This window comes from Pongo pygmaeus, chromosome 1 (genome assembly GCF_028885625.2).
Source record: "Pongo pygmaeus isolate AG05252 chromosome 1, NHGRI_mPonPyg2-v2.0_pri, whole genome shotgun sequence".
Classification (NCBI taxonomy): domain Eukaryota; kingdom Metazoa; phylum Chordata; class Mammalia; order Primates; family Hominidae; genus Pongo; species Pongo pygmaeus.
In genome coordinates this window covers 75,986,922-76,001,796 of record NC_072373.2, presented here as the reverse complement: position 1 = coordinate 76,001,796, position 14,875 = coordinate 75,986,922, and the positions used below count along the sequence as shown (strand labels likewise).

General features: G+C 39.4%; 1 protein-coding gene across 6 annotated transcripts in view; it reads right to left on the bottom strand.

Moving 5' to 3' along the window:
• The window catches only part of RC3H1 (ring finger and CCCH-type domains 1), a 95,762-nt gene that overhangs the window by 59,561 nt on the left and 21,326 nt on the right, over window positions 1-14,875 (bottom strand). For all 6 annotated transcript variants that reach the window (XM_063648474.1, XM_063648476.1, XM_063648479.1 and 3 more), the window contains exon 2: window positions 6,290-6,669. In XM_063648474.1, the coding sequence (XP_063504544.1) occupies window positions 6,290-6,520 (231 nt within the window). In that variant the 5' untranslated portion in view covers window positions 6,521-6,669. The remainder of the gene's footprint in view (window positions 1-6,289; window positions 6,670-14,875) is intronic.

The following is a 14,875-nucleotide window of genomic DNA, read 5'->3' as shown; positions in this document are numbered from 1 at the left end:
ATTAACATCTTACACTGGTATGGTACATTTGTTAAAATTAATGAGCCAATATCAATATATTCATAATTAACAACTAAAATCCATATGTTAATCAGATATCCTTAGTTTTCACGTAATGTTCTTTCTCAGTTTCAGGATCCCATTCAGGATACCATATTACACTTAGTCTTCAGAGACAGAGTCTCACTCTGTCACTCAGGCTGGAGTACAGTGGCAGCATCTGGGCTCACTGCAACCTCTGTCTCCCAGGTTCAAGTGATCCCCCACCTCGGACTCCAGTAGCTAGGACTATAGGCACACGCCACCACACCCAGCTAATTTTGTATTTTCTTGTAGAGATGGAGGTCCCACTACATTGCCCAGACTGGCCTCGAATTCCTGGGCTCAAGCCATCCACCCACCTTGGCCTCCCTCTCTCCCTCCATGTCTCTCCCTTTTTTTTTTTCAAAGTTGAGACAAAGTCTCACTCTGTCGCCCAGGTTGGAGTACAGTGGCACAATCTCGGCTCACTGCAACTTCCACCTCCCAGGTTCAAGAGATTCTCATGCCTCAGTCTCCTGAGTAGCTGGGATTACAAGCATGCGCCACCATGCCCAGCTGATTTTGTGTATTTTTAGTAGAGACGGGATTTCACTGTGTTGGCCAGGCTGGTTTCCAACTCCTGGCCTCAAGTGATCTGCCCGCCTTGGCCTCTCAAAGCGCTGGGATTACAGGTGTGAGCCACTGCGCTGGTGCTTCAATATCTCTTTAAGCTCCTCTTGGCTTGGACACTTTCTCAGACTTTCCTTGTTTTAATGACCTTGACAGTTTTAAGGAGTACTGGTCTGGTATGTTGTAGAATGCCCCTAAACTGGGATCTAGGATCTGTCATTTTTCTCATTAGTATATTGGGGTTATGGATTTTTGGAAGATCATAGGGGAAAAGTGCCATTTTTTATCACATCATATCAAAGCTACACACCACCAACACAACTTATTATTGCTGATGTTAAATTTGATCAGCTGGTTTCGTCAGTGTTTACCAGGTTTCTCCACTATAAAGTTACATAATCTCCCACCTTCCAAACTGTACTTTTTGGAAGGAGTCACTATGCGTAGCCCACACATATTCTACATCCTTGAGAGCAGAATATCTATGTAATTAATTTGGAATTCTGCATGGGAGATTTGTTTCTTTCTTCCATTTATTTATTCAATCATTTAATTTTATCGTGTAGACTCAAGGATATTTATCTTATACCTGGGTTATAATCCAATTCCATTTATTTTGTTGTTCAAACTGTTTTAGCTTTGGCCATTGAGAGCTCTTTCAGTTGGCTCCTATGTGCCTTTGATATAGCCCCCATTACTCTGTGTATGTGTCTGTGTGTGTTTTGAATACTTCTCTATACTTTCCAGTGCTACAAGCTACTCCAGACTCATTTCGTGTATTTCCTGTCCCAGTCTTAGAATTAGCCATTTCTCCAAGGAACTCTGGTTCCTTTTATTGGAGAATGGTATTAGAAACCAAGATATGAATGCTATGTATGCAATTACTATTGGGGTGTTGTTCCTTCTAGGCAATCTTAGATGACAGAGCAAGGAAATATGTCACTGTAATAACCCGAGATATACACATATCTATTTCTGTATATAACCATCTGTATCCATATCAAGCTAAAAATGAGTTCATACTGATGCCTCCAACTCCAATCCATTATCACATGAATCACTCTAACCTCATCATCCTTGTTTATCTGTTAACTGGCTCCAACCATTTCCCATTCACTTACTTAACTGTTCAATTCTAATATGTATTATACATACAGCAGTATCAGAGTTAATTCGTACCACCACGGGAAAAGACTAGAGCACACTGCTTATAGATAATATCTTTCTCTATCTTTAATCTTACACAATCTACCTTTCTCCTACACCCCTTTAGTGAAATGGTTTCATATACTTCAGATTGTTTTCCATAATCTTTGTAAAGTTCTACAGTTTTTGACAAATTCAGAGTGTCATATAGCTACAATTACAGACTCATAAAGAACAGTTTTACTGCCCTAAGAAATACTATTTCACCAATTCTATCCTCCCTCCCTACTCCTGAATCCATGGCAACCACTGATACTTTTATTGTTGCTATGGTTTTACCTTTTACAGATATCACATAACTGGAATCATACAGTATGTGGCCTTTTCATACTGGTTATCTTTCACTTAGCAATGATATACATTGAGATGTATCTATGTCTTTTTGTGACTTGACAGCTATGCCTTTTTATTATTTCATTTTATACAATGTGCCATTGTATGGATATACCACTGTTTATCCATTCACCTACTAAAAGATATCTCAACTGCTTCCATTTTTTGGCAAGCATGAATAAAGCTGTTATAAATAGTCATGTGAGGGTTTCTGTGTAGACATAAATTTTCAAGTTAACTGGGTAAATACCTACTATGTTAAGCTTATAAAGAAACTGCCAAACTGTCTTTCAAAGTAGCTATACCATTTTTCATTTCCAAAAAGATGAGAGTTTTTGTTGCTCCATATCCTCACCAGCATTTGGTGTTGCTAATGTTTTGGATTTTGGCCATTTTAATTTGTGTATAGTGGTATCTCACTTGCTTTAATTTGCAATTAAAGACAAACTGCTGAGCTACTTTTCATTTTGCCAATTTGCCATCTGTATAATCTGCTTGACGAGGTGATTGTTCAGCTCTTTGTCCATTTTAAAAACTGGGTTGTCTTTTTATCTCTGAGTTGTAAGAGTTCCTTATATATTCTACACATAAGTCTTTATCAGAAATAGGATTTTACAATTGTTTTCTCACATTCTGTAGGTTGTTCTTTTTGCTTTCTTGTTGGTATCTTTGTTTTTCATTGTTGCTATTATTTTTGAGATAGGGTCTCATTCTGCCGCCCAAGCTACAGCGTAGTGCTGCAATCGAGGCTCACTGCAGCCTCGATCAGGTGATCAGGCTCAGGTGCTGCCGCCACCTCAGCCTCACAAATAGGTGGGACTACAGGCATGTGCCACCACACCCAGCAATTTTTTTCTTGTATTTTCTGTAGAGATGGGGTTTTGCCATGTTGCCTAGGCTGGTCTCAAACGATCCATCCATCTTGGCCTCTTGGGCTCAGGTGATGCTCCCACTTCAGCCTCACAGACAGGTGGGACTACAGGCATGAGCCACCACACCCAGCAAAAATTTTTCTTTTGCATTTTCTGTAGAGATGGGGTTTTGCCATGTTGTGTAGGCTGGTATCAAATGATCCATCCATCTTGGCCTCCCACAGTGCTGAGATTACAGACGTGAGCCACTGTGCCCAGCCAATTGTTCGTATCTTTGAAACACAGTTTTTAATTTTGATGAAGTTCAACTTATCTTTTTCTTTTGTTCCTTGTGCTTTTTGGTGTCACACCTTGAAAAAACCCACTGCCTACTCCATGGTCATAAAGACTTATGTCTATATTTTCTTCTAAGAGTTTCATAGTTTTAGTTCTTATATTTAGCCTTTGATCCATTTTGAGTTAATGGCGTAAATGTTTATTCAAGTTTTAAGTTACTTTTAAACAACGATTTGTAGTTTTCAAAATATAGTTTTACATTTCTTTCTTTTTTTTTTTTTGACAGAGTCGCTCTGTCACCCAGGTTGGAGTGCAGTGGTATGATTTTAGCTCACTGCAACCTCGGCCTCCTGGGTTCAAGCAAGTCTCATGCCTCAGCCCCCTGAGTAGCTGGGATTACAGGTGGGCACCTTCACACCTGGCTAATTTTTGTATTTTTTTGGTAGAGACGGGGTTTCACCATGTTGGCCAGGCTGGTCTTGGAACTCCTGGCCTCAAAAGATCTGCTAGCCTCGGCCTCCCAAACTGTTGGGATTACAGGCATGAGCCACTGCACCCGGTCTAATTTTACATTTCTTTTGTTAAATATATTCTTAATTTTTTTTTTAATGCTCTTGTAGATGAAATTGATCTATTTTCAGATTGTCCACTGCTAGCATATAGAAATACAACATATATATTACTTCTTTAACAAATCTTTATTAAGGGCCTACTATGTGCCAGACAGTCTTTCTTACGTGTAAGAAAACTATTATTATTATTATTTTATTTTATTTTTTTTTTGAGACAGAGTGTCGCTCTGTTGCCCAGGCTGGAGTGCAGTGGCACAATCTCGGCTCACTGCAAGCTCCGCCTCCCGGGTTCACGCCATTCTCCTGCCTCGGCCTCTGAAGTAGCTGGGACTACAGGCGCCTGCCACCACGCCCAGCTAACTTTTTGTATTTTTAGAAGAGACGGGTTTCACTGTGTTAGCCAGGATGGTCTTGATCTCCTGACCTCGTGATCCACCCGCCTCGGCCTCCCAAAGTGCTGGGATTACAGGCGTGAGCCACTGCGCCTGGCCTAAGAAAACTATTATTAACATATTGTGGATGAAAGTATGCAAAACTAGCTGGGTACAGTGGCTTATGCCTGTATTCCCAATACTCTGGGAGGTTGAGACAGATGGATCACTTGAGGTCAGGAATTTGAGACCAGCATAGCCAACATGGCGAAACCCTATCTCTACTAAAAATACAAAAATTAGCCGGGTATGGTAGTGCACACCTGTAATCCCAGCTACTTGGGAGGCTGAGGCCATGAGAATCACTTGAACTTGAGAGGTGGAGATTGCAGTGAGCCAAGATCACACCACCGTACTCCAGCCTGGGTGACAGAGCAAGAAAAAAAGAAAGAAAGAAATTATGAAACACTGTAAACACATTTTTACACCTTAGAAAGACTTTTGCTTTTTCAGACAACTGATACTTATATACTCATCTTATATCCTGCAACTCTGCCTAGTTTTTTGTTTCTAATAGCTTTTCCTTTGTAGATTCCTTAACATTTTCTATATATAAGACCATGTCATCTGTGAATGAGATTGTTTTTATTTTTTACTTCTTATCTGAATGTCACCAGTTTCATTTACTTGCCTAATTGCCCTGGCTAGAAGGTCCTGTATGATGTTGCACAGAAATAGTTAAGAATGGAGATCCTTGACTTGTTCCTGATCTTAAAGAAAAAGCATCTAGTCTTTCACCATTCAGTATGTTAGCTGTGGGTTTTTCATCCATGTCCTTTGGGTTGAAGTTTTTTTCCTAGTTGTTTCAGTGCTTTTATTATGAAAAGGTATTGGATTTTGCCAAATGCTTTTTCTGTGTCTATTGAGATGATCATATGTGTGCAATTTTGCAACTTTTACTGATATAGTGAATTACATTAATTGATTTGCAGATGTTAAGTCAACCTTACATTCCTAGGAGAAATTGGTGATTATATATTTTAAAGTCTAATTTATTTTTTCTTTTTCCTTTTAGATGAAAGGAAAATTTGGGAAAATTTTATTTTTTTTATTGTGATAATATATACATAACACAAAATTTACCATCTCAACCATTTTTAGGTCTATAAAGCATTAAGTGTGTTCTAATGGTTCCCAAACTTTGTGCTATAGTTTTTGTCACCTTTCTCATCTTTCATTTCAGTTAATGTCTACTGAGTAAAACTGCCTGAAGCAGCTGCACCTTCCCTACTGAGTAAAGTGCAGTGGTTTTATGAACAATAGTTTTCTCAATGTTAAAAAAGGTCCTTATGACTTACCTCTTAGGTTTCTTTTCTTTTTTTGAGACAGGGTCTCACTCTGTCACCCAGGCTGGAGTGCAGCGCGATCTCGGCTCACTGCAACCTCCGCCTCCTAGGTTCAAGCAATTCTCGTGCCTCAGCCTCCCAAGTAGCTGGGATTACAGGCACACACCACCACACCCAGCTCATTTTTTTGTATTTGTAGTAGAGACAGGGTTTCACCATGTTGGCCAGGTTGGTCTCGAACCCCTGACCTCAAATGATCCACCAACCTTGGCCTCCCAAAGTGCTGGGATTACAGGCATGAGCCACCACACCCAGCCTTAGGTTTCTCTAGTGATCTGCATAGCTAGGTTTATTGAATATCTGACAAGATTAAATGGATGTTACTGTACTATGACTAAAAAGCACTGGACTACCACAATAAATCTAACATGCTGAAATAAAGGATTTACAGTACCAAACAGAATTATACCTATTTAAATAGAAGGCAATGTTACCCAATTTTAATTCAACAGGTTTCTCTCGGGAGAAAAACATGCACAGCGCGTGCACACACACACACACACACACACACACACACACACACACACACACAAAAGTATTAAGTCTCACACACACACACACACACACACACACACTTAAAAGTATTAAGTCACTCATCTTACCTGAGCACCCACGAGCTGCAGCAATGCTGAGTTCACAGGGAGGAGCTCAATGTCTGTATTGATAGTGGTCTGGTCAAATGGGCAAGCCTTGCGGTGGAGTTTATTTAGGCACATCTTGCAGACAGTATGGCCACAACCCAAACTGATGGGCTTCCGAATTGTTTCGTCGAAAGTCTGAGTGCAAATTGGGCAGGAGAGGAAATCCGTCCATTGTGGAGCTTGTACAGGCATTGCTTCTGGAGTTACAATTCACGAACACAAACACACACACAAATCTAAAGCAAAGATTCCACTGGAATCAAAATCTTTGAAAAAAAGTTTATCTTTTTTTTTTTAAATATCTTCTGTAGATACAGTCAGCACATAGTGTGAAATATAACCTGAAAACAAAGAAAAAGGAAAAAAATTGAGTGTCTTTCTTTTCAATTAAACTGTTGAAAAAGAACCACAAGTCCAGTCTTATTCCACAACTTTTTATACCACATTTGTATCACTGTAATCCATCTTTTCACACTTTTACAGAATTAGAGCCATGATAAAACATCTATTTCCATTCCCTCATTTTAGAGATGGGAAGTAGTCCCCTGCCTGAGAGGAGACTTGAAGTTAGTAATAAAGTTCCATCCAGGACCCTAGTCTCTTAAGTTTATCTAAGTCTTTTTTTTTTTTTTTTTGAGATGGAATTTTGCTCTTGTTGCCCAGGCTGGAGTGCAATGGTGCAACCTCCATCTCCTGGGTTCAAGCGATTGTCCTGCCTCACCCTCCCAAGTAGCTGGGATTACAGGCATGCACCACCACACCTGACTAATTTTGTATTTTTAGTAGAGACGGGATTTCTCCATGTTGGTCAGGCTCGTCTTGAACTCCTGACCTCAGATGATCCTCCCACCTTGGCATCCCAAAGTGCTGGGATTACAGGTGTGAGCCACCACGCCCAGCTAAATCTCTAATTTTTAAAAAATAAATATATCTAAAAAATAATCTTGGCTGGGTACGGTGGCTCACGCCTGTAATCCCAGCAATTTGGGAGGCCAAGGTGGGCAGATTCCTTGAGGTCAGGAGTTCGAGACCAGCCTCAACATGGTGAAACCCCATGTCCACTAAAAATACAAAAATTAGCCAGGCGTGGTGGCAGGTGCCTGTAATCCCAGCTACTCAGGAGGCTGAGGTGGGAGAATCACTTGAACCCGGGAAGCAGAGGTTGTGGTGAGCCAAGATCGCACCATTGCACTCCAGTCTGGGGAACAAGAGCGAAACTCCGTCTCAGAGAAAAAAAAAAAAAAGCTTTGTTGGGGAAGGGGGTAGAGGGAGGGAAGAATTACTGAACAAGACATAAATAACTTTTGATGGCCAGGCGCGGTGTCTCAGGTTTGTAATCTCAGCACTTTGGGAGGCTGAGGCGGGTGGGTCACCTCAGGTTGGGAGTTCGAGACCAGACTGGCCAACATGGTGAAACCCCGTCTCTACCAAAAATATAAAAAATTAGCCAGGTGTGGCGGTGCATGGCTGTAATCCCAGCTACTCGGGAAGCTGAGTAAGGAGAATTGCTTGAACCCAGGAGGTGGAGGTTGCAGTGAGCCGAGATCCGCCACTGTACTCCTGCCTGGGCAACACAGTGAGACTCCATCTCAAAACAAACAAACAAACATAACTTTTGACAATATAAGAATATTTTAAAAGTAGAAACAATTTATATAAACATATGTTTCCTCTGTATTTATACCACAATCTCGACAGACTCATACAAATTTTTCAGGCTGGGTGTGATGGCTCATGCCTATAATTCCAGCACTTTGAGAGGCTGAGATGGGAGGACTGCTTGAGCCCAGGAGTTTGAGACCAGCCTAGGTAACATAGGGAGACCCTGTCTCTACAAAAATTAGCCAGGTGTGGTGGCATGCACCTGTGGTCCCAGCGACCCAGGAAGCTAAGGGCTAAGGTAGGAGGATCGCTGGAGCCCAGGAGTTTGAGGCTACAGTGAGCCACGAACACGTGACTGCACTCCAGTCTGGGTGACAGAGCAAGACTCCATCTCAAAAAAAAAAAAAAGAAAAGAAAAAAAAGAAACATTCCATTCCCAGGAAAAATTAAATTTAGTTAAATGACAAAAAAAGTTTTTTTGGTCTTTAATATGTGTTCAGTACTAAGGATAAAAAAATGAAAAGTCATTCTAAGTCCACATGGAGCTTGCACTGTTTCTTTCACTAAACATATAAACACCAATCACACGACTAAATATATAATTGCAAGGTATGGTAAGTGATATGCAGGTAAAGTACAGGGAGATACAAGCATATATAACAGAGGCAACCTGACCAAATTAGGGTGGAGCTGATGTACAGGTAAGTGATATTTATGGTAAGATTTTAAAGATGACTGCTGAATGAAAGTTAAGGGAAGAATAATGTTTAATATATGTAGTATAGATTCTAGGTAAAGAAACAGCATAACCATGGATTCTGAGACTAGATAGAATATAGTACAGATGAGGCCGGGCATGGTGGCCCACACCTGTAATCCCAGCACTCTGGGAGGCCAAGGCAGGTGGATCACCTGAGGTCAGGAGTTCGAGACCGGCCTGACCAACATGGAGAAACCCCGTCTCTACTAAAAATACAAAATTAGCCAGGCATGGTGGCACAATGCATGTAATCTCAGCTACTTGGGAGGCTGAGGCAGGAGAATGGTGTGAACCTGGGAGGCACAGCTTGAAGTGAGCCAAGATTGTGCCACTGCATTCCAGCCTGGGTGACAGAGCAAGACTCCACCTCAAAAAAAAAAAAAAAAAAAAAAAAAAGAAAAAGAAAAAACGAATTAGCAAGGACCAAAGAACACAGGATCTTCTAACTTATATGATGGTATTTGGTTACTATATGAATAGTGCAAAGCCACTGAAGGGGCAGGAGGTGACTCACTTTATTGTTTTGAATGTTCTCCTGTGATATTATTCTCACCAATCACACACAGTCCACTATGATCTCCTTCAAGGCTCAACTAGGAAGAGTAACAACTATGTCTTTTCTCACTCTTGGGCCCTAAAGCACTCATATGCTGCTACACCAGCATGATGCTTACTTTAAGAAAACCTGATATGTAAAAACTCTAATATGGAAAACAGATTGATTACAGTGATTATCCATATTACAGAAAGATAATAAACTTTACCAAGGTATTTATAATAAGATTTAAACGACTAGAAATCAATGTAATTGAAAAAATTGGGCTGGGTGTGGTGGCTCACGCCTGTAATCCCAGAACTTTGGGAGGTCGAGTTGGGCAAATCACCTGAGGTCAGGAGTTTGAGACCAGCCTGGCCAACATGGTGAAACCCTATCTCTACTAAAAATACAAAAATTAGCCAGGCGTGGTGATGGGCACCTGTAATCCCAGCTACTCGGGAGGCTGAGGCAGTTGGACTACTTGAACCCAGGAGGGGGAGGTTGCAGTGAGCTGAAATCACGCCATTGCACTCTAGATAAACAGAGACATACCAGTGCTATGAAAATGTATGGAAAGAGACTCAAACTACATTAAGTAAAAAAACAAGCCTTGCAGACCAATACATATAACATCATTTGTGCTGAGGGAAAAGAACCCTTACATATCAGTCTATGTATTAATATATGTAAATGAATGGAAGAAAAAGGTCTGAAAAGACACTCAACAAGCTGTAAGCAGACAGCAAGGTCTTCATGGACTATAGGAATTAATCAACTTGAACAATCAGCCTGTTTTATAGCCTCCTGCCTTGCAGCCTATTTTTGCCTAAACCCTGTGTAGAATGCAGTCACCTAGACAGCTGGACATAGTTCCTCACAGACCCTGGCAACTCATAGATAAACCTGAGTGAACTTTCCTCATTACCATGCTAAAGTCTCCATCCTGGGAGAAGCTATAGCTTCACTACCATAGCATGTGACCTACATCCGGGCATAAAGACTCACTATATGTGCTCCACTGGGACCCCTCCTCTACATGCAGTGACATACCCTCTCTTCCCTCTCCATCGCCCCATAAAACCCTCCTCTCACTTTCCCTCAGAGAGCCACTGCTTTGGAGAATACTCCCAGTGCTCTCCTTACTTGTGACAAGTAATAAAACTTCCATTGATCAAAATCTGTGTTCTTGTGGAGTCATTTGTTATTTGAAAGGCAAAGGAACTCTGTTTTTTTTTTGGGTAACAAAACTTAACGGCACTGCCAGGCATGGTGGTTCACGCCTGTAATCCCAGCACTCTGGGAGGTGGAGACAGGTGGATCTCTTGAGCCCAGGAGTTTGAGACCAGCCTGGGCAATAAAGTGAGACCCTGTCTCTACAGAAAAATAAAAAATTTAGCTGCACATGGGCACCTGTAGTCCCAGCTATATGGGAGGCTGAGGCAAGAGGACTGCCTGAGCCCAGGAGGTCGGAGCTGTAGTGAGTCATGTTTGCTCCACCGCACTCCAGCCTGGGCAACGGAGAGAGACCCTGTCTAAAACAAAACAAAACAAAAAAACTTAATGGCAGTTACACAGTTGGGCAACTTACAAAAGTATGTAATAATGAATTACTTATATAAGTACAAATAAATTGAAAGAGTAACACAAAGCTAGAGTACACTTAGAGTACAATTTAAGCTTCTTAAGATAATCACTCTAAAATGATTCAAAACATTTGTCCTAATATTATTAATCTTCTTTTACACATTTGGATAGCCAAATATCAAAACTTATTAGTTCTTTTCAAAATTTAAGAACCTGAAAATACTTTGTAACTTATCCCTTCAAAGAATTAGCATTCCTTTATTAATTTCGTTTATCACCTCCATCTCTTATTAACTTTGTAAAGTAAGGTATGTAGTTGTTAATCTCTTAAATTTTCTAGTTAAATAGTTCTTTGACACAACTATAAACAACTTGATAGAATAAAAATATAAAAATCAGCAATCAGTTCTTCATTAAAAATAAAAGCATTATTTTGACCATAAATACAGGTTTGAGAGACCAAGGGGAAAATAATATTCTTAAAGCTTGACTTTTTCTGGGAAATTTGATGATTAATAACAGAAAGTCACTCTTAGATGACCCTATTTCAGGACTTAAAAAATCACAAGGCAAAGATTTTTTTGAGACTCAAAGTGTCAGTTAATTGTAGACGTAGATCTAAGAAGAATTTCCATTTCCTCATTCTTTAAGTATCTTTCTCTAAACGCATTCTTCCAAACATTCTCCAAGCTTCTCAAAGACAGTTTATATACTCTTCAACCACAACATGTATCTAAACCACAAAAGACATGATTTACTAAATACAATAAGCATTCTTTCAGTCAAAAGTAAACATATGAAATAAAATTATTAATATACCAACATCCAGATTTTTTGAACTTCCTCAGAACAAGGTATGTCAGTCAGCAAATTAAAAAAGGCCACAAAACAAAAACAGCTGTAAATAATTCTACTAATCAAAGCACATGCATTCAAGGCCTGCAGATAAACTGTTGGGGGTCAGGCCAAATCTAGTTCATTAGGAGTATTTCTATTGGAACCTTCCTAATTGAAACAGAAGACAAATGATGAGCCCTCTTTATTTCCAAAAAGATTCAAAAGAGTGACACTGCTGCTCAAGTATGAAAGCAATGATTAGTTTCCCCATCAGTTTAAATAAGGACTCCTCTCCTATAAAAATGACAAGATTTTACTGTTGATAATTGCAAATACAGAATACACACGATAATTAAATAGCAATCAGTTCAAGGGTCTGACCTAAGACCCAAGTTCAAAAATACCGTATAATTTCCCCAATTATATATACACATTTTTACACCACTAAAGAGTGCTCATAGAAAACACTGAAAAGACTGCTTTATTTGGTTATATGCCTTGTTCATGGCATTGACTGAAGCTACAGTACAGAATATCACATCTGACATTTCACTATTAATTTATCCCAATGTCTAAATTCTGGTTAAGAACCATCACTTTCTTAAATCTCTAAACTTTTATCACTAATATTGCCATTTGACTTTACTCAGTTTTTTTTTCTTAACAAAGAAATAAAGATCTTATTATCAAAATAAAAAAATTATTTCGGCTAGGTGCTGTGGTTCAAGCCTGCAATCTCAGCACTTTTGGGTGGCTGAGGTGGGAGGATCACTTGAGACCAGGAGTTTGAGATCAACCTGGCCAACAAGGCAAGACCTTGTCTCTATAAGCAAAATAAAAAATGAGCAGAGTGTGATGGCACGTACTTGTAGTCCCAGCTACTCAGGAGGCTGAGGTGGGAGGTATGCTTGATCCCAGGAGTTCAAGGTTTCAGTGAGCTATGACTGCACCACTGCACTGCAGCCTGGGCAACACAGTGAAACCCCATCTCTAAAAAAAAAAAAAAAATGCTGGGCGTGGTGGCTCACACCTGTAATCCCAGGACTTTGGGAGGCTGAGGATGGCAGATCACCTGAGGTCAGGAGTTTGAGACCAGCCTGACCAACATAGAGAAACCCTGTCTCTACTAAAAATACAAAAATTAGCAGGCACATGCCTATAATCCCAGCTACTCGCGAGGCCAAGGCAGGAGAATCACTTGAACCTGGGAGGCAGAGGTTGCGGTGAGCCGAGATCGTGCCATTGCACTCCAGCCTAGACAACGAGAGCAAAACTCCGTCAAAAAAAAAAAAAAAAAGAGAGAAATAAAGATATGAATTATAAACAACAAGGCTACTGCCTGGGTCCACCAGTTAAGTGACTAGTTTATAGATACCAAACTCCAAGTCTTACAGCTCCCTTAGCTGTTAAATTCAAATATATGCCTCTGCAAAATAACAAATAACTATATATTGTGAGCATCGATGTTTAAGTATGATTAAAACACTGTCAATGAGCTACTACAGATAAAATTGTGATGACATGATGCATCTGGAAAGATGTAAAACAGCTTTGTTTTCTGAAAATCAATCATGTGTCAGTCACTGTGCTAGGTGTTTTCAGATGTTTCTCTTATTTAAATATCCACAATGTGAACTACCACCAATAACCAACATTTGTGAAGCAAAAACTAGGACATTATACTTTCAGTGCTCTATATACAGTATCTAATTAACGTTCACAGTAACACTGTAATGTAGTTATTATGCCCATTTTAAAGATAAGGAAACCAAAGTACCCAAGTCACAAAGCTAGAAAGTGGCACGACTAAGACTCAAACTCAGGCCAGCTAAACTCCCAAGCTGGTACTTTGAAACTCTATAATTTGTGCCACCACACGAATAAAAGTTTATAGTAATTATGGCAAGGGAGCTCTTGGGAGTGACAGAAATGCCTCAAAATTGTATCGTAGTAATGGTTGCACAACTCTGTAAATTTACTAAAAATCATTTGTGTATTTAAAATAAGTGAATTCTATGGTATGTAAATTATACTCCAATAAAGCTGTTAAAATAGTCATTAAGGGCTGTTTAATAGTCTTAGTTTTCAAAAATGTTAAGTAATAATGTAGAAACACAGAAACTATTCAAATCTGTTCTATGAGCACAGCAATAGCCCTATTAAATAGCTAAATTACATTGCTGTGAAAATTTCATTTAAACGTATCACACATTTATTACTATCTCCTCTATTATAGGTTCATTTTATATGTTCCTGATTTAGAGAGAGAAAAATGGAAATTAAAATTCAACTATCTACTCTGAGCCAGGCACTCCTCTGAGGCATTACTATGTCCATTTTACAGAAGATAACTCGAGGTTTGGCAGCATTAAGTAACGGCCCCAAACCAATAAACTGTTGAACTGGGATTAACACCAGGTCTTACATATCTGAAGTATAAGTTGGCCTGTGAAAAATGTTTTATCAAACAAAACCACACTGTCTGTAAGAAGAAAATCTTGGCTCTCTTCCCACCATGCCCGATGAGATGAGATTTTAACTCATTATTCTTGACCTTAACTTAATTTTTCATTTATCTGGAACATTTCCATAGCAACCAGCATGTACGGCCACATCACAGAAGAGAAAATGTTTCACTGTCTTGAAAAATGAAGCTAGAAGCAAGAGATAAAAACACAAAGAAGAAAACTAATGAAGGCCTATTATAACACTTATTTTAATCCTCAGCAGAACATCAACTAATTTACAGTGGAAATAGAGTCTAAAATTTGAGGAGGCTCAAGGTTTTTCCAGCAATAATATCTTGTGAACAAAGACCCAGTTTTGATTGTAAAAATACCTCTTCCCAAAATGTATGGACTGAACTGTAACCCTATATATACAACATCTTGGATATAAATAATTTAATATGATTATGTTAGTACAAATGGATAAATACTTGGGACAGGCATAAAGAGAAGGGCTTCTGAGTTAGAGGGAAAAATAGCTTGAAAAATAGAACTTGATAAAGAAAGGTCAAGGAAAGTTCAAGGGGTTAATTCAGGTTGCTTACTTTTTCAGCGTTCAGAGGCAAAAAGAAAAATTTCTATCTCCAACCTAATGCCAGATTTAGGAGAAGTAGTAAGAAAGGACAAAATCATTCATGGAGAAGCTGCCTGACCTGAGTTTGAAACAGAGTGCCTGAGAAAGTAAGACAGTCTTTAACTTTACATATGTAGTTTGAATC